The sequence below is a fragment of the Lepidochelys kempii genome, chromosome 1 (assembly GCF_965140265.1).
Source record: "Lepidochelys kempii isolate rLepKem1 chromosome 1, rLepKem1.hap2, whole genome shotgun sequence".
NCBI lineage: Eukaryota > Metazoa > Chordata > Testudines > Cheloniidae > Lepidochelys > Lepidochelys kempii.
Window position 1 is genome coordinate 125,296,263 of NC_133256.1, and position 22,895 is coordinate 125,319,157.

Sequence of the window (22,895 nt, forward strand, 5' to 3'; positions counted from 1 at the left end):
GTGCCACAAGTCCTCCTTTTCTTTTTGCGAATACAGACTAACACGGCTGTTACTCTGAAACCTATATATGTGTGTGTGTTTTTAATTTATTGGGGGGGGGTCACACTCAGAGGCTTGCTCTGTGAAAGGGGTCACCAATACAAAAGTTTGAGAACCGCTGCACTAGCTCCCTGAAGTATATACAAAGGAAGGGGCTCTGCACAGCCCTCTGCAGTACAAAGGAGTGGCCCATTCACCTCAGTAGGGTATGATGAGATGAATTAGGATGCTCTAAAGAGATGAATAATCTAACACAATAGCTCTGGGTGGTGTGAAATGATCCATTCATCTCAATGGGAGTTCCCTTCCACCTCAGTTTCAGTTGTGGAATACCATTGTTCAAGGTAATCTCACAAGGCATGTCAGTTTTAGAGCAACTACAATATTAAAATATTCTTTTGGGGAGGGGGGGCAGTATCTGAGGAATGCCTGAACCAAATTATTCCAAACGTGCGCTATTGCCCCTGTTGTGGCATACCAATATCACAGACAATCTCATTATGCATGTGGATTTTACAGTACTTTGAAAATTAAAAAAAGAAAAGGAGTACTAGTGGCACCTTAGAGACTAACCAATTTATTTGAACATAAGCTTTCGTGAGCTACAGCTCACTTCATCACTTCACTGTAGCTCACGAAAGCTTATGCTCAAATAAATTGGTTAGTCTCTAAGGTGCCACTAGTACTCCTTTTCTTTTTGCGAATATAGACTAACATGGCTGCTACTCTGAAACCTGAAAATTAAAAAAAGCTCATAATGCAGGGGGAGAACATATATTGGGAACCTCTTGATCAAATGACCTAAATTTGCATCATAAATTCGACCCCAGCCCCTGAATAGCTTTTTAATTATTGCTTCCCCAAAAGGGAAGTGGGTGATGGAAATTATCCATGATTGATCCCGAGAGAGCAATATCAGGATCAGAGCCATAGTTTGAGCCCCAAGTATGTGTAAAAAAAAAGTTATAAGAAGTGTAAAATTTGGATGTTACATGATTATTTTAGTGGGACTGTATCTCACTTAAACAACCTCAAAAATCTTGACTACTAACCTAACCCTGTAGCTATTTTCAAGGCAAGATTTTTTTGAGGGTCTCTTTCCCCTATCAGTTTTCTCTTACCCTAACCTATTCTGTTGTGCTCCCAGCATTCTGTTCTATATGTACTTGCAATGGTGGAAAGGAACAAAATTTTTACATCCAGATCCAATCTTTCAGCCCCAGAGTCAGCAGTTACATTCCTAATTCCCTAAAATCAGGGTAACAGATAATTTCATTTTTTAAAGGGGCAATAACTGAGACCGTGCCTTTGTTTGATTTTCTTCTGATGTGTAAAGGTGGCATGAAGGTTTGGGGGCCTATGCATTTTTTTATTTGTATGTTTGTTTTTGGGAGGGAAGACATATTTATGTTTCCTCTTTTTATATTAAAAATCCAGGTCCTGTCTAGCCTGGGGGACTCATGCTTTGTCTTTGTCTAGACTAGAGTTGGTGGTCCTGTTATAATTTGAGCTAATTGATCGTAAATGCTAATTGTGTTGATAAGGCTCTCCACAGATGTTTGTTCTCAGGCACAAAGTTTTGTGGTTTGCCTGAGGCTGAGCCACCATGTCCTGATACTTTGCAAATGTTTGTGTCTAGATTAGCATTTAGTCACTTAACAAGCAATTGGCAATCAATTACAACAGCAGGACAAATGCTAGTACAGACAAAGCCTAGGATATCAGGAGAACTAGTGAAATGATAACATCACAAGACAAGAGTCAAGAGACAGAAAATTGAGAACGGAACACCACTGGCCATCAGGTTCAGCCCCCAGCTAAAACCTCTCCAGCACATCATCAATAATCTACAACCTATCCTGGAAAACAATCCCTCAGTCTCACAGACCTTGGGAGACAGGCCAGTTCTCACTTACAGACAGCCCCCCCAACCTGAAGCAAATACTCACCAGCAACTACACACCACACCACAGAAACACTAACCCAGGAACCAACTCCTGTAACAAACCCTGTTGCCTACTCTGTCCCCATATCTACTCTAGCGACACCAGCAGAGGACCTGACCGCAAGAGCCACACCATCAGGGGCTCATTCACCTGCACATCTACTAATGTGATATATGCCATCATGTGCCAGCAATGCCCCTCTGCCATGTACATTGGCCAAACTGGACAGTCTCTATGTAAAAGAATAAATGGACACAAATTAGACATCAGGAATGGTAACATACAAAAGCCAGTAGGAGAACACTTCAGTCTCCCTGGACATTCTATAACAGATTTAAAAGTAGCCATCCTTCAACAAAAAACTTCAAAAACAGACTTCAAAGAGAAACTGCAGAGCTACAATTCATTTGCAAATTTAACACCATTAATTTGGCCTTGAATAGGGACTGGGAGTGGCTGGCTCACTACAAAAGCAATTTTCCCTCTCTTGGGATTGACATCTCCTCATCAATCATTGGGAGTGGGCCACATCCACCCTGATTGAATTGGCCTTGTCAACACTGGTTCTCCACTTGTGAGGTAACTCCCTTCTCTTCATGTGTCAGTATATTTATGCCTGCATCTGTATTTTTCACTCCATGTGTCTGAAGAAGTGGGTTTTTTACCCAAGAAAGCTTATGCCCAAATAAATTTGTTAGTCTTTAAGGTGCTACCGGACTCCTCGTTAAAACTGAGCAATGGAGAGAGAAAGGGATTTTAAATCACACTTTGAAAAACACTGTTTTTTTCTGATTTTGTTAACACCTATTTAACTTCAGTGCCAAATGAGTATTTTGGATAAAGGATGCATGGGTGCAAGGGTGGGATGAAAGAGACAAATTTGCCCCCAGATTTTTACTATCCTGGGGGGGCCATCCCATGACCCCTCCCTGGTGGCTGCAACCCCCAGGTTGAGAAACACTGATCTAGATAAGTTGATCCCCCCCGGAAGACCTCTGAGTACCCCCAGGGGTATACATACCCCTGCTTGAGAAGCACTGCTCTTTAACCCCCAGATCCTCCTCAGTAGTACTAACCAATTACTGCCCATTTTGTATTTGTGAATTTAATTTTTCCTTCCTAAGTGAAGTACTTTTCACATCTCTTTATTGAATTTCATCTTGTTGATTTCAGACCAATTCTCTAATTTGTCAAGATTACCGTGAATTCTAATTCTGTCCTCCAAAGCACTTGCAACCCCTCCCAGCTTGATGTCATCTGCAAATTTTATAAACATACGCTCCATACCATTATCCAGCTGCATTTATTGGTATAGAATCATTGGTATGGAAGAGAGGCAGGATTGTCTAGTAGTTAGGGCACTGCCCCAGGGCCTTGGAGATCGGGGTTCAAGTCCCTACTCTGCCAAGACTTCCTATGTCAGTAGGCACACCAGCCTCTCTGTGCCTTAGTTCCCCATCCATATGTGGGGATGATAGTACTTCCTTAACTCATAGGGGTATTGCAGATAAATACATTAAAGACTGGTGCTCAGATACCACAGTATTGTTATATAAGTATAGATGCTGGTAAATCTGGAGATTGGGTTTTAGTTGCCTTTCTGAGCTCCAAGAGAAAGCAGAATATAACTTTTTATAAATATATTCAACCTGGACCTATTTATAGCATCTTCTTTCTTAAATAAGGTCCCACAGACAGATAGTCTACAGAGTTCTCACCTTTGTATATTCCATTCCAACCACCCAACTGGGCATTTTGTCTTTGAGCCTCCAAGGATCCTCCATGGTCAGATGTGAAATAAGTGAATGTGTTATTCTTCAAGCCTTCTTTGTCAATAGCATCCAGAATTCTGCCTGTAAATGAAGAAAAATAGTGCTATTCAGTATTGAGAAACAGGGTTACAAATATGTCATTAAGGACCTGATCCAAAGACCAGTGAAGTCAGTGGGGGTTAGATCCACAAAGGAACTTAGGTGTGGTGATGCTGAGGGTCCCCACACCTTTTAGGCATGTAGAAAATCACTGGGATTCATCATGTCTGAGTTGGGCACTGAGGCTCCATATACAATGAACAGGGAGAGAGAGCACCTCAGAATGGGAACTACAAAAGCCAATATGCTAGTGGTTCTCCGCCTAAACTAGTCAATGGGAGATACTAAGGTGAGAGGGGTGTTCTAAACCCTGCCCCTCTCAGCGAGTGGGGCACCTAAGTCTGGGCTGCAGGGGGGCTTCTCCCTCTGCTTGGAAGCTGCAAACCCTCTCATGCGATTAGGCACTGTGATGATTTGGGAATATGTCTGTACAATTTATGAATTCTGTGTGAGATTATGAACCCTAGTATCTGTGTCAGGCTGCAAACTCCACTTTCAGTGTTCAAATGTTTGCCTTTTCTATGGTCTGTTTGTCTCCATGTTGGGTTGAAAATTCCAAAAACTGGTGGCATAAGACTAACAGTAGAGGGCAATTGACTCATAAGTATCCAATTGCTGGAAATGTATTCCCTTTGGACAAAAGACTGGTTTTTAAAAAGGGCTGAAGTTGGTCTGCTCAGGGCAGCAGTCCATTTTCTCCTGGCCAGGAAAGCGAGGTCACATAGCAAGTAGCAGCCCCATGGGGAGGGCAAGCACTGCCCACTTTCCTGAACCCAGGTAGCCCCAAGAGCTCTGGACCATTGCAGAGACTCAGATACCAGCTCAAAGCACGCCCTGGCTTGGTAAGGGAATTAAATATGGGTTTAGTGTTTATTGTTTTAAATGCTCTGTGCTCTCCTGTGCTTTGCACAATTAAGTATAGAAGAACATAAAGGTTTTAGACTGTACATAGCATGTGTGTGTATGTTGAATGCTTCACCACAACTGCCTGCCCCTGAGAGAGTTTCAGAAGCTTCACACCTTTCGGGTGGAGTTTTAGGAGAGGTGTGTTTAAGTAAGGGGGTATCTTGGGGGGAAGTGCTGGTTCTGAGGGAGCTCTTCAGCCCACCTGTCCTAGGGCCCATTTCCAAGAAGGGGTAGCAGACTGGGAGTCAGTACCCTGACCAAGGGAGGAACAGTGCAGCAGCTTGCTGAGGCTCCAGAAGCTTAACACCCTGTGGATCCAGAGCACAGAGGCTTGGACTCTCCTCACAGCAGTCCTAGTGGATGCCCAGCGGGGACCACTTGCTAGGATCTGAGACAGAAACCTATGCTGTTTTTGCAAAAAGCTGGGGAGCAGGTCTGACCTCATAACTTTTAGCCTAGTATTTAAGAAACTCATCAAGTTCCCCCTCAACCTGAGAGGGAGAAGGGATTTGAACAGGACTCTGCCATTTATTACCTGTCAGGTGAGGTGCTCGAACCACCAGACATTCTCAGGCTGGCGTGCTGTCTTTCTCTCTCACCCAGTGATTCTTTCATTATTTATTAAGAGTGGAACAGCTTCAACAGCAAAGATGGAGGGAGCCTCACAGCACAGTCTCCTCTAGTCCAGCAGTTAGAGCACTCACCTGAGAGATGGTAGATCCCTGTTCAGAGCTCTTCTCCCCACTCATGCAGAGCAGGGACGTGAACATGGGTGTGTGTGTGTCTCCTACATCTCAGGTGAGTATCATAACCACTAAGCTAAAAGTTATGAGGATGGTCCTCCTCCCTCCACCCCATGTTTTGTGTAGGTTCACCTGTAGGAGCCCGATCCAGTAAGTGAGCTCTAAGCCATCTTATCTGATCAGGCCCCACAGGCAAATTGGGCAGAGAGAAGCCTGCTTATCTTTCCCCAGTTTGTACATCGCACTTGGGCTGAGTCATATCTGGATGTCTGGCATGGGGCTGCAGTGTTCATGTGCACAGGCAGAAATTTTGGCTCCTAGGGAACTTTAACTGCAAACATTTAGGCATCAAGTGACTTTAGACACCTACAGGGTTAGGGGGCAGCTGAGTGGGGGTTTTGTGAATCCCTCTGGGGCCTGATTCTGGGATTTAGGTGGCAGTTAGGTGCCTACATCCTTTCATGATTCCAGCCCTGGAATCTTTCAATTCCTTCAATGGACACTGACATTTTTTGCCCCCCTCCTTGTAACAACCTTTTATGTACAATAAAGTGTTATCATGTCCCCCTCCCCTTAGTCTTCTTTTTTCCAGACTAAACAAGCCTAATTATTTCAATCTTTCAATCAGGCACTATATGAAGAATTCTGGGCCAAATTCTTGCCAAGAATCAGCTTTCTACTATCATCACATCTTTGTTATTGCCCCTCTATCATAAAAGGAAAGTTCACACATTTTAGGGAAAACAAGGATCCAAAGGAAAGTTATTATAGAGTTTTCAATGCTCTGCAATGATGCCAACAAAATATTATAATTACAAATAAAAATCAGTCACTGAATAATTCAATGTGTAATCCTTCATCCAGGCCTCTCAGTGTACTTTGTCACTGTCATTTGTTCTTTTAAACTGTGAACTCTGGGGCCAGGATTGTCTTCATTCTCTAGCTTGTGCAACCTGCTGGTGCTTAAATAATAATAATAATAATTAATAATAATGCTGCAGACTTTCTCATCCATATTAAAGTGCTCTGCCTCTTCATGAGCAAAGACAAATTGAGATCCAGCTGTGCACTAGTGGTCAGAACCTGTTCACAATGCTGAAGTTAATGATAAAAATCCCATTACCTTCAATGGTGCAGATTCAAATCCTATTTCCTAATGAACTTTTTTGATACTACTGACAGCAGTAGGCTATGCAGATCAAGATTTATCTGTGATTTTCCTGACCTCAGCATATACTGCGTCAAAATAGCTTCATCACTGGCAGTAGGTGCCTCCTGTGGCTACAGACGAAGGAGCAACAGCTGAAGGGTATCAAAAGGAAGGATGGTCTAGTGGTTAGGCTACTAACCTAGTCTATGCTCCTCCACAAACTTCCAGTGTGACCTTGATTATTTAGCCTTTCGGCATCTTAGTTCCCCAGCTGTAAAATTGTGATAATAATTATAATAATGATTATTATTAATATGTAGGTCGAATATAGCACTTTTCATCTGTAGATATCAAGGCTTCTTGCAGTAAGTGTAATTAATTTTACAGATGGGTAAACTGAGGCACAGGGAGGGGAAGTGATTTGCTGAAGGGTACCCAGTCGGCTAGTGGCAGAGACGGGAACTGTACCCAAGTCACTGAGTCCCAATCCAGTGCCTTAGCCACTAGATCAAAATTCCCTACCTCACAGGGGTATTGTGGGGATAAATACATTAAAGACTAAGAGAGGTGCTCAAATACTTAGTGACGACAGCCATATAGGTACCTAAGACAGATAGGCACAACAAGAAATAAACTACAGGAAAGTGAGTACACTGTGCAAGTTCAACTTTACACTGACAACTGTCATGTTTGAACCATGCTGAATTAAATGTATGTTAAAGGCATTCTTTGAGGCCAGATGTAGTAAAGTGTATTTTACAATTTGATTACATTATACTTCTCTGTAACTATCACAGCACTGCACAGTTTTAATTAAAAGACGTTTTAATTAAAAGAAAGAGATACTCCAAAACAACTGCTTGTATTTGCATCCTAAGAATGACATGTACATATTTAAAGCAAGGGGCAGTGTAACAGAGTGCTGGTCCTTGGGCACGTATGTATATTGTAGAGACCTGTTTCAGGCAGTTTAAATCTATTTGTTATTATAAATTATAATGGGGATCTACCATGCCTTTTAAATTTTTTTAGACAAATTTAAATAAATAAAGCCAATCTCATTCAAAAAGACCACTTACCCACCATCCGGTCCAGCTCCTCTACGTTATCTCCATATAAACCATGTCTACTCTTCCCACGAAACTTCTCTGTGGTGACGAGGGGTGCGTGGACATGTAAAAAGGAAACAAAGAGGAGGAATGGACCGTGCTTGTTTCTAAAAACAAAACAAAAAATAAATTGTCACCTTCTCAGAAAAAGAGAGTTTTAGTTGAAAAACAACTCCCCCACCCCCCAAAAAAAAAAACAAAAAAAAAAAACCCAAATGGCCTTGAAATATATTGCTCGGTGTTTATTCAATGTCACATTTTAGGCTACATCTGCACTATGAGCTGGGGTGTGATTTCCCTGGTTTTGTACACGTACTAACTCTCATCAAGCTAGTGTGAGTATAAATAGAAGTGTAGACACGGTTGCACAGGCAGCAGCAGTAGAAGCACAGCTGAGCCGTGCCAAGTACAAATCCACTTGAAACTGCCTCTGTTGCCGCTCCCCATGCTACCGGGGCTACACTGTATTGATATGTGCGCTCGCTCTATGAGAACTCGTGTGACTATGTGCATATGAGCAGAAGAATCATGCCTCTAGCTCGGAGTGTAGACATAGTCTTTGTGGTCAGCTCCAGTTAACCGGTCTTGTTAGGGAGGGGCTACAATAAGAATTTTAGATTCAATCTTCTTTGAGGTTTGGGCTTCTTGTGGGGAAAGATCTACTTTAATGGCTCAGATCCTGAGTTGGATTCGAAGCAGGAATGGAGCTTTTTTTCTGGCTCTAGGTTAGATGCAGGTGGAATCTTACACAACTTTGCTTGTGAGGTGTCAGCCAAGCAAAGTTGAAGAAAAACAAATTCCAGGTGCATGGAAGAATGGAACATTTTTCATACGAAATAGTTAATTTATAAACAAATATTTGTGTTAGCAGGAATGTGTAAACACAGCCAAAAGGCTGATGTTTTCTCTGCCAAAGAGAAAGGGATTTCTGTTTGGGGGGTTGAGCACAGTCAAGATGTTGCACACAGGGGAGAATTTTGCCATTTTTACTGCAAAAGCCCAGTGCACTAGTGGAAGGGATACTCATTCATTGTGGATACTCATTCATTAGCTCAGATTTCATACATGAATACTTGTAAGGTGAAAATTAAGGCTCTCTCTATTACAAAGAACTAATACAGTTGGAAAATCCAGTTATTGCTTTTGATAAACTGTTCAGCCTATGGACTATTTTCTTGAGAGATGTTAATCTACAGGCATCAAGCTAAAATTGTTGTTATTATTTGTAATGTGGTACTGTCTGTGTAAGAGCCCCAGTCATGGACCAAGACCCTATTGTGCAGGTGTTGGATCATATTAAAGAAATTCTGTATTAAAAATCACAAATGAGTTTGATTCCCCAGAGTTTAAATTCCAGGGTATTACTAATTAAGAGGTCTCTTGGTTTTTGGGACTGTTTCTCTTCCTCTCTGTGTGAAACTTGCAAGCTGCTAATTGTGTTAGTACATTCTAAGACAGAGTCTGTTCTCAAAGCAATTCACAAGAGAGAGACTCAAAGCAATACTCTAACAACAGAAACAGCACCCAGAGACTCCCCGCCCTTTTGTTGTATTAACCATTGTGATTAAAATAGAGATAGAGGATGTATGTGAATGGATGCTTGGTGTGGATAATAACTGAATGATCAGGGAGGTGCCAGCCTAAGAATCCAGTGTCCATCGGCTGAAGAAGGCGTCAAGTGGAAATAACCAGAGGACCCCCCTTCCCCCCCCCCCGGAGGGCAGACTGGAATCCACCCAACAGCCTCAAGAATGGGAGAACCAAAGAACAAGATAACATCTTGGAGCCGTCAGGAATGTGCTATCTGCTGATTGATTCAGCAACAGCATGATGAAGCAATTCCCATAGACTGGCATAGGAAGAAATTCCTATAAAAATAGACTCTAAAAAGTGAGAACTTTGGGGTCTGATTCTGCAAACCAACTTCCAGGAGCATCAGATGAGCATCTGACAAGGCCCTGCTCCCTCCTCATGTCCAGGCCACCTGGCCAGTGGCTTGGCATGAGCAACTCTAAGGCTGGTAACTATGATAACAACCTTGCAGAACCTGTGTGTGTGTTTGTATGAATGAATGTGAGAATAAATTTGAGATTGAATGGAATGTTATAACTATAACTAACTGCTTACTATGATTCTTTCTGTATTCACAGTAAATGTGGTATTTTGCCTTTTTCCCTTTAATAAGATCCTGCTGGTTTTTATTTTATTGGTACAACACAGGGTGGTGTAAAAACAGAACAAAGAGTTGGTCCCTGCCCCAAGGAGTTCACAGTCTAAGTATTAGAGGCAAGAAGTGGAGCCAGTCAGCCAGGGGAACACAAGGAAACAATGAAACAATACTGGTCAGCATGATAGGCAGTTGTCTTAGCACATTAGCTGCCTAACCCAATGGTGACCTGTATTATTAGAGACATTTACAGTAACAATTTAGTTAAGAAACTTTAAAGGATAATATGATATTTATTGGTTACCGTTCAATAAATGAAACAGCCTCCTTAAGTACGTTGGAAGTGGCTTTCTCTAGCTTCACTGGTATTTCAGTAATGTCATGGTTTCTCATGAGGATACAGTTCCAATACTTTACAAATCCATAACTGAAGAACCAGGAGATGAAAAACAGGAAACCACACAGGGCAAAGCAGATGATTGCTTTCCATTTTACCAAGAATAAGCTGGTCAGTTTTCCAATCAATAGTGTGAGCACTGTAAGGGCAATTATCTGACTGTAAAGCCAATATTTAGCTTGCACCAATGTGTTAAGGCAACGATTTTCTGTACCTTGACACTCATTCACAAGGGTAAAAGGCATCCCATAAAAATAGTCAAAACCGTGGTTTAAAGGGTGGTGGCAGTGATCACTGTGGGATTCACAGTTCATACCCTGATGCCACTTTCCTGAAAATATAAATGAAAGATTTAAAATCATATACCATTGACACCGGGTGCCCCTGCCTACATTCCCAAAAGTTTGGCTCTCCTCCTAAATGAAAATATAAAACAGACCAGCCAAGTCTAGGTCAGGGATGGAAGAGGTTAAATTTATATGTGGAAGCATAAGAACATAAGAATGGTCCTATTGGGTCAGACCAAAGGTCCATCTAGCCCAGTATCCTGTCTTCCGACAGTGGCCAGTGCCAGGTGCCCCAGAGGGAATGAATAGAACAGGTAATCATCAAGTGATCCATCCCTTGTTGCTCATTCCCAGCTTTGGCAAACAGAGGCTAGGGTCACCATCCCTGCCCATCCTGGCTAATAGCCATTGATGGACCTACCCTCCATGAATTTATCTAGTTCTGTTTTGAACCCTGTTATGATCTATAATAAATAGAAAACCCAATTTACCCTCATCTAACTCATTTAACAGAATTCCAGTTAGGATGAAAGCCCCGATGAGGGGAGAGACATACTGAATGAGATCAAGAATGGGATTTTTTTTTTATGATGGCTATCTTAAATTATAAGATAGCCCTTTACTCTAAAGGAGGATCCTTTGGGATCCAAGTACATCAGATAGCCCATAAGTTTAGTGTGACATCCACTCCTGGGAGGGAATTCCTCTGTAACAGGATCTACACGCGCTCAGCCCCCGCACTTCAATTTTATTTGGCTAAATTTATTTTAAAATTATCCCCAATAAATGGTGTTCTAATTCTACAGAACGTAGAGCACACTAATAATTGTTATTTACGTAGACCATAATTAGGTTGTATTATAGCACAATAGGAATATATTGTAACACAGAAAAGTGCATGGTTACAGAAGCGCCTACGACTAGGGTCTCAGGGGCTACAAGAATGGCAAAGGACCCTCTGAGGACTACTAGCTGTTGGCCGTGTTTTACAGCATAACATGAGAACCAGTCTGCACTGTCCCAAGTCAAGTCCATCCCTTTGCAGAGGGCTAGCACAAGAGTTATATATTACTAAGTCCCTCTTAAACCACAAACTAAGAGCTAAGCAAAACGGAAATGGTTTTGCTGGTCATCCAACAAAAGATTAATTTTCACCCTCGGTATACTTAACCACAATAAGTACGCAACAAGTGTCTTTCACTTTTTAGAACAATATTTTTCTGAAAAAAAAAAGTGTGGTTTAAAGGACAAATCCTGCTATCCTTACTCAGGCACAATTCCTAGCGACTTCAGTGGGATTTTTTCCCACTGTGTGGGGCCTGATCCATCACTAAAGTCAATGAGTGTCTTTCCACTTTGTGCCTCAACTAATATAGGTACAGCTCATGAAGGTAAGTGGCTTGGCTCTGGTAATATACAGGATGCACAAACATAGCAAGTTCACCCAGCAGGTGAGTAACTGAGCTGTAATTGTTTAAGACCACTGTAGTGTCTGGCAAGCATCTGCTCTCATAAGTCAATGCATATTTCTGTGGGTGTTTCCTAAAACATTATGTACTGAATTCACCAGATCCTTTTTTCTGAACTGCTTTCAGTTTACTGTGTACATCCATATTTACTCATTTTGGGCTGATCAGATATGTAAATTATGTTTTTTTGTAACCAAATGGACTATAGTTCAAAATGTTACAATGCTTAAGAAGTTATGCAGACTGGAAACTGCAGTCTAGCTAATTTCTACATACTGTACCTATAAGTGCTGTGGTATGACCTTGCTGCTGCAGTATTCTGGAAAAAGTTGTTTCATTTGGAGGGAGCCCTCCTGAGCCACCAATCCAATAAAGAATACACTGTTTAGTGCTGGATGCCATTCCTAAAGCATAGTACAAAATAATAAATTACTTATTTCTTTTCCTATTGTTCTCTCCAATGAATGGAAGGTCATGTTTTATTTAAAACCAAAATGCAATGATACACTGTCAAAAACTATAGAACTCGATACAAGGTCTATTAATCAAGATCTATTTAAAGGAATTGCAATAGAAAATTGTACTGTTTAGGCAGCAGTAAACCATTAAAGAGAGGTCCAACCTGATCTGATGGGGTACCTGCCAGTCAGGAAAGCTGCTCTGCTTGGCGTGCAAAGTGGAGCCGCAGCGATGTGCTGAGTAAGTTTCACTCCTTCCTTTGCCAGACGGTCAATATTAGGGGTCCTAAAAAGAAAAACAAACCTTGATCAAATTTGACACACGCACAAAATAAAGCAGCATGTTCAAGATCATCATGGATGAATCTACAATTGTCTGCCTTATATACAACTAAATAATGAGAAAATGTTTATATTAGTCCTATTACTATTACCTATAACCACTGTCTATTTGGGAGAGGTATTGATTCAAATAAGAAATCAGTTACACTGGATAAATAATGTGTAATAAAGAAAAACAAGAACCAAAGAGTACATCCCAGATGAAGAAAGCATATACTGTATTGGCATATGGAACCAGATATGGATATATGACAATACAGGGATTTATTTTCCCTGCCCCCAGAAAGGGACCAACTATGTTCACTGCAGAAATAAAAGTGAAGATAAGAGAATGGCCCTTTTCTGTTTTATCACTTTTTAGTATGTGACTTGAGTAACATTTTGTTGATTTAAAGCTGTTTTTATATATTGTATATGACTGAGGTTGCAAACACATAGTACAGTTAAATCTTTTTTAAAAAAACAAACCAATCCAATTGTCTCTTGTGCCTGCCACTCAGTTCTTCAGAAACAATTCTTACACTTTTAAATTATATTTTCCTTTTAACAGACATCTCAATTTTGCAATTAAAATGATTACCATCTATTGGAAAACTCCTCAAAGGGAAGGAGAACAATAGCTGCATGGACTGTGCCTGGTCGAAAGCTAGCCTGTCTTATTAAAGTGAACACACGTTGTTACCAGCCGTGAGACCCCATTCAAGAAAGAGAAACATAAGATTTGACATACTGAAACAGACAAATGCCACATCAGGTCCAGCATCAATTCTTTGGCAGCTGCTAAAGCTGGACAGAGGAAGATATGAAATACCCAGAATACACATAATAGTGACTATAATAACAAGAAATTTCTCGCTCATCCAAGAACTTTCTTTATGCTTTCTCTCTCTCACACACACACACGCAGTATTAATATGTCTAAATAAAGATGGATAAGTCCATCTTGGGATAACTATATCATGAACATGGAAACATCATTCAATGCACATATTACATTTAAACCTGTGCTGGTTGGAGCTGGCATATGGTGTCAAACCCCAATTTCAAATGTAACCTTGGAGTACATGCATGAGTCTGTGTGTAAGCACCCACACACGCGCATGCGTGTCTGTCTGGGCAAATGAATCGACAACTATCCCAAGAAAGTCCCTCGCAATGTACACTTACTGTTGCCCATTTATTTTATATATACTGCACACTGAAAAGAACATATTTAAACTGATCATCTAAGATGACAGGCAGCTACCGAAATAAGTAAGCCCAGGATTACTTTAATTAATATGTTGTTTTTCTAATGTTAAGTAGTTTTGAACCTGATCTCATATCTATTGTAAGCCACAGACTACTGTGCTATCATTAGGACACTCCAAAGGAAAATGAAGAGCACTTTTCATATACAGTGAGCTGGTGGGATACTGGTTGACTCAAGTATGCCTATCCTTTTTCTTGACTCTGTATTTCCACCAGGCCAGAGGACAACACTACACAGCAAGATGAAAATTCTGGGGCCATTTTGATGGATTTCTGCTCCTCGATCCATGCCACCGTGACCATGTAGTCTATGACCTTACCTTATCATTGCCATAGCAGCCTACATCCCCCAAACCAAGATCATCAGCCATCATCAGTAAAATATTGGGTTTAGAGGCCCTTGATGCATATGTCCTTAAGCATGAAACTAGCAAAATGACTAGCCAGCTCCTGAAATTCAAGAATTAAAAGAAAAGATTTATTGAATGGAGACATTTGTAACTTTCCGACTCATTTTAAAGTAAGTGCAGACTGAGGTGGTTCTTCAACGGTTCCAATTAATTGTAAACGCTTCCCACACCTCGTAAGCGCAACGTTATGCGATATCTGTGTGTGTATATATGTAAATAGTTATCTAAGGTGCCAGAAGGTGATGCTCATGAATATATAGACTATTCTGTGGGTTTTGTAGGATTAATACAACTTCTTGTTGCGCGTTGCTAATAGCTTCTTGTGTGCAGTTCTTCACACAGAGATCTTCACACAGTAGAACCACTGCAGTTTCATTCACTATATTAGGGTGGGAAAATACAAAGAATGCTGTCAGGGGTGTGGACCCCAGCATGTCCTGAACATGTTTCTGGTAGGGTTCCCTTGAGCCACAACACTAGGATTTGGAGGTGGTATGGAGGCAAGTTGGGCCTGGGGTGGGAGAGAAGGACTTTTCTGCTGGATCCATTACTACACAAATCCACTGGCCCCTCCTTCTGCAAAGAAACAGTACACCAGCTCCAGGGGCAACTGTAAAATTAAGCAAAAAGAAAAGGAGTACTTGTGGCACCTTAGAGACTAACCAATTTATTTGAGCATAAGCTTTTGTGAGCTACAGCTCACTTTATTGGATAAATTGGTTAGTCGCTAAGGTGCCACAAGTACTCCTTTTCTTTTTGCGAATACGACTAACACGGCTGCTACTCTGAAATCTGTAAAATTAAGGTTGCAGTTACTGTTCAGTGGCTCCACTTTTGTTCCTTGACCTGAGGGAGGATGGTTCTTCCCCTCCAGGTCTTACCAGGCCAAGACAGTAGTTTTAAATGGGCATCAATTTTGAGCCCACGTTAAATATTTTTAAAACTTCAAAAGATTAAAAAAAGATGATGTTATATTTTCTTATAGACAAAATTTCAAAAGCCAAAAAGGGCCATTAATTAATTTCCTCTCTTACCATTGCAGTTGCAGGTGTCTCATGGCTTCTTTTGATACACACCAGCTGACTACATCAAAATTCTGTAAAAATAAATTTAAAAAATATTATATATATAATGCTTTTATGCCTGCTTATTAACCATGATACATCACAGCAGTCACACAACCACTGTTCTCAGCTAAAATGTAGATGTGCTGAACAGTTAGGGCCAGGCTTTGCAACCCCTAAATTCATGAGCACTTATAGACATAGTCCCATTAAACTAAGACACTACTTGTGTGAAGGAACGCTCATAATTACAATTAAAGATTATGCAGTACAGGGCTCAATCCTGCAAGCTGTTGACTGTTCGCAACTCTTACTGACTTCCATGGGAGTTGTAGGTGCTCATGACTTTGCAACAATGAGCCCACAAGCACCCTAATGAACAACAACAACAAAAAGAATAAAAAATGTCGAATGCAGAATTTATACAAGGAAATGTTACTTGTTGGATTTCACTGAATGGGTTTTTTGAGTTAAATGATAAACAATACATCACTATAAGTAACGCTAAATTTTATTTTGTTTGGGAGGGAGCGAATAACATTCATCTTTCAGGTGCAGAATTTGAGCCTTACTGTTTGATTACAAACTGCTAAGCATGGTATGCACATCTTCAAATAAAGCCTAAGGCAGGGGTTCTCAAACTGGGGGTCGGGACCCTTCAGGGGATCACGAGATTAGTACATGGAGGGTCGCAAGCTGTCAGCCTCCACCCCAAACCCCGCCTTGCCTCCAGCATTTATAATGGTGTTAAATATACTAAAAAGTGTTCTTAATTTATAAGGGGGGGGGTGGCACTCAGAGGCTTGCTATGTGAAAGGGGTCACCAGTACAAAAGTTTGGGAGCCACTGGCCTAAGAGCTACATCCACAAAAGGGACTTAGACTCAGTGTTCCAGTGCTTAACTTGGAGCCCGCCCCCTAGTAGAGTCCACAGCCCTGAGTTAGGATCCCAAGCTCTCTGTACAACGCATATAGAGGTAAGTGCCTAAGAATAGGATCCACAAAAGCCCGCACACTAGGTAGGGAATCACCTAAGCTAGCCAATAGGAAATGTTGAGGACGAGGTGGGGAGTCAATGCCCTTCCCCTCAAAAATAGCTAAGCACCAAAGTCTGAGTCAGAGGAAGGAGTCTCCATTTACCTCAGCTTCTCAGCTGTGAGTCCTCTCCTGGAGTTAAGCACCTATCCCATGTTGGGAAAGAGAGAGAGCCCGATGCCAGAGAACCAAAGTTACTCCATTTTGTTACTTTGCTGCCATTTTGTGTTAGGCAAGCACTGAGGTACCAGTCCATCTTTAGCATGTAGCACCAAGAATTGGTGGGGAAAATAACAAGCAATGGTAAGGCAGTTAATGAGAAGGTTGGGTGCATTTAGATACTATGTTGCAATATTGGCACATGCACCAAGGGCTCTGAGATGATACTAAGCAAAAGTGAGATAAAAAAGGTGTGGTATAAGAGTCAGAGTGTTTTAGTGAGAGAGTCGGAGAGGAGCCAGAGCTGTCAATCTGTCAAGGAGTTTGTGAGTAAGCCAGTGAGAGAGTGTCAGAGAGTGAGGGTCAGTGTATGTGAGGAGAGCAGAGAGCAGTGTAAGACATGAGAGGGGAGCTGTGTGAGCAAAAGGGAAAAGAGCCTGTGTGTGTAGGAAGGAGAGAGGGATAGAGAAGGTGAGGGAAGGCAAGAAAAAGAGATAAAAGTGACAATAAGAAACTTGAAGGAGACCTGAGAGGAACCTGAGAAAAGAAGAATGAAGAGAAACCTGAGGAACTTGAACTGAGAGGTGCTTAAGTACTGCAAGAAGGCTGCTGTCAATGACCTGTGGAAGACCTGCCATGAGAAGCAGGGTGCCTCCACTTCAACATCACTTCCACCTGTATGTTGTTGTGGTTTGGGACGCTATTAGCCTACTGACAGGGATTGGTGTATTAGAGGGATTGTTGTGTTACTAAAGCGTTGTTTTAGAAATACTACTTGTGTCAATAACATATTGGACAGATGTGCTGTGTCCTCTAGGTATTCCTGAGACAACTCTAGCACAGAGAAAATGCTTGGGGTAACAAGCTCACCCTGTTATAGCCAATAGCCTAGAGGTTAGGGCACTTACCTGGGATGGAGAAGACCTGCTTTCAATCCCCTGCGCTGCCTGATTCAGAGCAGGGACTTGAACCCGAGGCTCCTACATCCTGGGCGAGTGCCCTAACCACTGACTTAAAGGATATCAACAGCACTGGCATCTCCACCGTTTTTTTTTTTTTTTTTTTTTGTCAGAAAGGGACTAGACAGCTAACTTCAACAGAGGGTTTATACCGTGAATCCCAACTGAAGAGGCACCTCCCTCCTGCCTAGATTTAGGGCCCTAACTGTATCTGTGGGACAGGGCTTAGACTCCATCCTTCTCCTCAGCATTTGCTATTGAATACCTTAAGCAGCTCCCTACTCATGTTGCTGGCTTCTGAGAATCCAATTCTTAGGTGTCTAATTCTCCCCATACACTGTAGAGGGAGCCTGGGCACCTAACTTGTGGTTGTGAATTCCACTGGGCAGCAAGGCACCTAATAGTTAGGCACTGCAATGCCCAAACCCTTTGAGGAGCTAGGCTTAAGTTACCAAATGCAGAATTTGCACGCCAACTGCTTATACAAACACAATACTTTTTTCTTTTACACGCTGAATCCCCAGCTCCTTCTGAAGGCTGGACTCTCACTGAAATCAATGGGAACTTTTCCTGTGCATGAAGAATATAGAATTGGGCCCTAAGGCTTGTTTAATGTCTTCAGGCATCATCAGGAAAAACTAATTCCATTCAATAAAATCACCACGTTTACTTACATAAATTTAACACAAACCAGAGGCTCATTCCCCCAACAGCCAACAAGACACAGAAAACAATCAGCAAGACTCAGCATCAAATTAAAAAATCCCAATCCCTTTTTAATAATATGAAAATTATTATTATTTTATATTATTATATTATATAATATTATATTATATTATTATTAATATATAAATTATTATTCCCCTGAGATTCTTCTCACTCCTTGATTTGTTAAGTAGCCCTGATCCATTAGGATGTGTCTATCAGAAAGTTGCACAGCTAGACCAGTCTTGCTGCTTTTCCCCAGGCCATCTCTCCTCCCCCTTACCTAGGTCTTTGCACAGTGGGTCAAGGGTAACATTGCCAGGATTAGCAAACATAACTGCTGTTAAAGTTTTACACAAATTCCTGGTTAGCTGAGTATTATGACTATTTTCTTAAAATGCTGGAGAGATATTTTACTGGACATCCTATCTAGGCTATTCTGATGAAATTCATTTAACACCACTCATCACTGTTTGTCTGAGTAACTAAAAACAGCCTTTGTAAAAATACAGATCACAACAGGACAGTCATGGTCTCAATCTTCCTTCTACTTCTCTTGAATCAGAGCTCTGGAGTGAGAGGAAGGGCTTTCAGGAGGTGAAGGGCCTGGTGTCTGCTTTTATTTCTTTTTTCTCTCTTTTCTCCTCTCCCTCTCTCTTTTTCCTCCTCCCTTTCTTAGCCTTTCCAGAGCTGCAACTAACTAAACCTCACAATGTTGAAGAAATGATTCTTACCCTTCATTCTGAAGATAGTGAGCGTTGCAGTCATTCCCCCTTCTTACTTCCTGTAATGGAGTTCCAAAGTCTTGGACCTATTTCAGAAACAATGCCCCATCTCCTGCTCTCACATGCTTCATCCTTACAACGCACATAGCTCATAGCTCCAGAGGAATTTGGCTGACAAGGGAGGTTGTTGTCCTGAAGAAACAAGCATTGTCCAAATTTTCTTCCATGGAAAACCTTGAATATTATCATCGAGACCTTGACTTTAACCCTATATTCTAATGGAAGCCAATGTAGTGAACAGGACACCAAGGCTATGTCTGAAGTGCATAGCCTATTCTGACTTAGCCTCCAGTGTAGATGCAGGATACACCCACAGAAGGAATTTTCTGCTGACATAGGAACCCCACCTCCCCAAATGGCATTAAATATGCAATCGCCATAACTGCATCTAGAATGGGGGCTTTGCTGGCATAAGTATGTCGCTAGGGTGTGTGCTGTTTTCACATCACTCACCAAGCTAGCTGTGCTCATATAAATTTTAAGTGTACTCCAGACATGACCCTAGGCACTCTTATATTCACAGCCTTCACGCTACTGCAATAATATCTGTATAAAATATGCCTTGTGAGGGATCATATCAAAGCTAATAACATGCTGATTATTAATATATAATACATAATTTTACAATGATGGGAAGTTATGAATTCCCTCTGTATGATGCATCTAGAACACGTTTTAGACCAGACGGCCTGGCTTAGGTAAAGGAGATAAACAGTCTGTTGTAGACAAAGTAGTTGTGGGTTTAACCACAATTTACATATTAGCAGTAAACAAAGCCACTGAGTTAAACCAGCAGGGGTAATTCTGGTCTTGCACTCAGAGAATTAACATGCCTTCTGCATCCCAGAAAGACACAGGAGACTGAATGCCCAGGAGGCCTTCCTGATTTGTAAGACAAAGACATCCCTTTGGGGATATAAGGAACAGAGAGGGGCTCCATCTTTATGCTTCATCTTAGGAGAAAAAGGAACCAAGCAATTTGATCTCTGTGATGGGTCCTGGCCAGGCTGACCAGTAAAAAGCAGGAAAGGAGACTGTGCATAAAAAAGAAGAAATTACTCAACCTGTGCAGTAACGATAGTTCTTTGAGATTGTGTGTTCCTGGGTCCTCCACTGTAGGTGTGTCTGCGTCCCTGCGCTGCTGATTGCAGAACTTCAGTAGCAGTGTCCATTGAGCCCGCACATGCGCCGTCTCTCGTTGTGCTGCACCATGAAGCTAGCCAGTGCATGCAGTCTAACCGTCCTCTGTTCCTTCTCTACTGCAGAGTCATAGTGGGAACTCCGAAGTAGAGGGGAGGAGGGCAGGTTGTGGAGCACCCATCGGGACACACATCTCAAAGAACCATCGTCACAAGGTGAGCAACTTCTTTTTTGAGTAGGGTCCCTGTGGGTACTCCACTGAGGCCGACTCCCGGGCAGTACCCTCCTTGGAGGGCTGGGACTTTGGAGTGGGGTTAGTCATATATGACAGTACGGTGGAGCCAAAGATGGCATCAGAGGCAGCATTCCCAGATCGCATAATGTTCTGTGAAGGTGTAGACTGATGCCCACATCACTACTCTGCAGATCTCTAAGATGGGGACATTCTTAAAGAAGGCGACAGATGAGATCAATCTCAAGGAAAGTGTACAGATCAAGTCCAGAGGGGTCATGTTATGAATTTGGGAGCACTGTCTGATGCAATTTGAGACTCACTTGGAGAATCTTTGGGCTGATATCGCTGAGCCCTTAGACCTTTCCGCCATAGAGAGGAATAGTCATGGGGACTTCCTGAGGCCTTTGTCCTAGCGAGGTGGAATGTAAGGACTCTCCTGATGTCTAGGGTGTGCAGTATGGCCGCCCTATTGTCTCGGTGAGGCTTAGGGTATAAGGCAGGAAGGTAAATAGATGGATTCATGTGAAATGAGGAGGTCACTTTAGAGATGAACCTTGGATGTGGCCTGAGTGTAACCTTATCTGGGAAGAACACTGTGTATGGGGGATGCACCATCAGAGCTGCTATTTCCCCTATTCTTCTAGTTGAGGTAACTGCAATAAAAAACCCCTGTTTTAATCAATATGTATGCTAGCAAACAGGTAGCCATAGGTTCGAAGGGGGACCTGGTCAGCCCTTTCATCACTAGATTTTAGGTTCCACAAGGGGGTAGGAAGTCAAGGTTGAGGAAAGAGGTTTGTTATTCCCTTAAGGAACCATTGAGTGGCTGGGTGCGATTGTACGGAGTATCCCTCTATGGGTTAGTGAAATGTGTAATAGCTGCTAGGTGGATCCCAAGAGAGCTCAGAGGTAACCCCAATTTTTTAAGTGTCAGGGCATATTCCAGAATATGTGGAAGAGTTGCTGACACTGGAGAGATTTGTTGGGATGTGCACCAAATCTGGAACCTGGACAATTCCTGCAGGTAAGTGTGTTGTGTGGAGGATTTTCTACTGTATGGTAGAACCTCTTGCACTTCCTTTGAGCATAAGCTTTCTATGTGCTGGAACCACACAGGAGCCATGCTTTGAGGCAGAAGATCCCCAAGTTGGGACATATGATACACCTTTGCCGTGATCTCAGTATCAATGGGCAGAGAGTCAGGTGTGTGAAAGTAGAATGAATTATATTGAAATTATAATTCATTAAAGAAATGCGACTTGAAGGGTTTGTTGAAATATAGTTGTCAGGAAGAGAAACGTTAAGGAGTGTGAGACAATGGGTCCTCAAACTAATTAACTTAGAGCTCCTATTGAGCTAGGAGATTGGTAAACGTTAGTATGCAAATAAGATATATATGTTTATTTGTCAGTTTCTGCTTTCTTTTGTCTCTTATGTTAAATTGGCTTTGGCTTAGCTGTATAAATAGGTTATCTTGGGCCTCAGAGAGGGGCTCACATCTGGGTGCATTAGCAAGGCACTTTGCTAATAAACAGAGTGGTCTGACAAATTATGTGAGTCCTGAATCTGACTTTGACAATTTGGAGGGTCCACCGAGATGGCAACCATCTCTTCTGGGGCTGTGTGACTCCTGACTGTTCTTAGGACGGCCGTGGCAAGCCAGCACCTGGGCATTTGGCTCGAGTGGTCCTCCACCAGAATGGAAGGGTGCATGACCACAGTGAAGTCTACGCCATCAAACCTGTTGGTTCCCACTCTGTTCTGGTAGGGATCCCGGGGTCTGACATCAGGAATCTGATCAGGTAATTATTTCTGTGTTTTGTCCGGACTGAGGACTGTCTTGTCTCTGTGTCTATCCGTCCTCCCTGTGGTGTGTTTGAGTCTGGCGCCGTCTCCGTCCGGGGATCAGCTGACCACTGACCACTGATCACTCTCCCCACAGTCTGAGTGAGTGAAAGCTGCACAATTGCAGCCGCACTGCGCCTTGGGTAAAACCCTTAGTGTGAAAGCAAGGGCAATTGACGCAGTAGCCTGTGGGCTCCTTTTGTGTGTTGCACCGGGCATCGCTCTGATGAACCTGACTTTCCTTCTTGTGTGATTGGTGTTTAAAGTCCTCCTGTATGGGTAACCAGACGTCTAAGTCGGGACAGTTCCCTAAAGGAATGCCGGCTCAGTTTATGTATTTTAGGAAGAGTCCGGACTCCTGTAAATTTCTGGAAAAATGGTCTAGGCTAAGGGGATCAGGTAGAGTGACTACTACCAGCACTAC

The 22,895-nt window shown here is 42.1% G+C and overlaps 1 protein-coding gene across 1 annotated transcript in view; it reads right to left on the reverse strand.

Annotated features, from left to right (window-relative positions):
* Positions 1-22,895, reverse strand: part of LOC140898931 (arylsulfatase H-like) — a 55,402-nt gene that overhangs the window by 27,228 nt on the left and 5,279 nt on the right. The window contains 7 exon segments of the mRNA XM_073313951.1: positions 3,704-3,838; positions 7,735-7,871; positions 10,236-10,659; positions 12,366-12,488; positions 12,707-12,828; positions 14,451-14,585; positions 15,924-15,981. Coding sequence (XP_073170052.1) covers positions 3,704-3,838; positions 7,735-7,871; positions 10,236-10,659; positions 12,366-12,488; positions 12,707-12,828; positions 14,451-14,585; positions 15,924-15,981 — 1,134 coding nt within the window.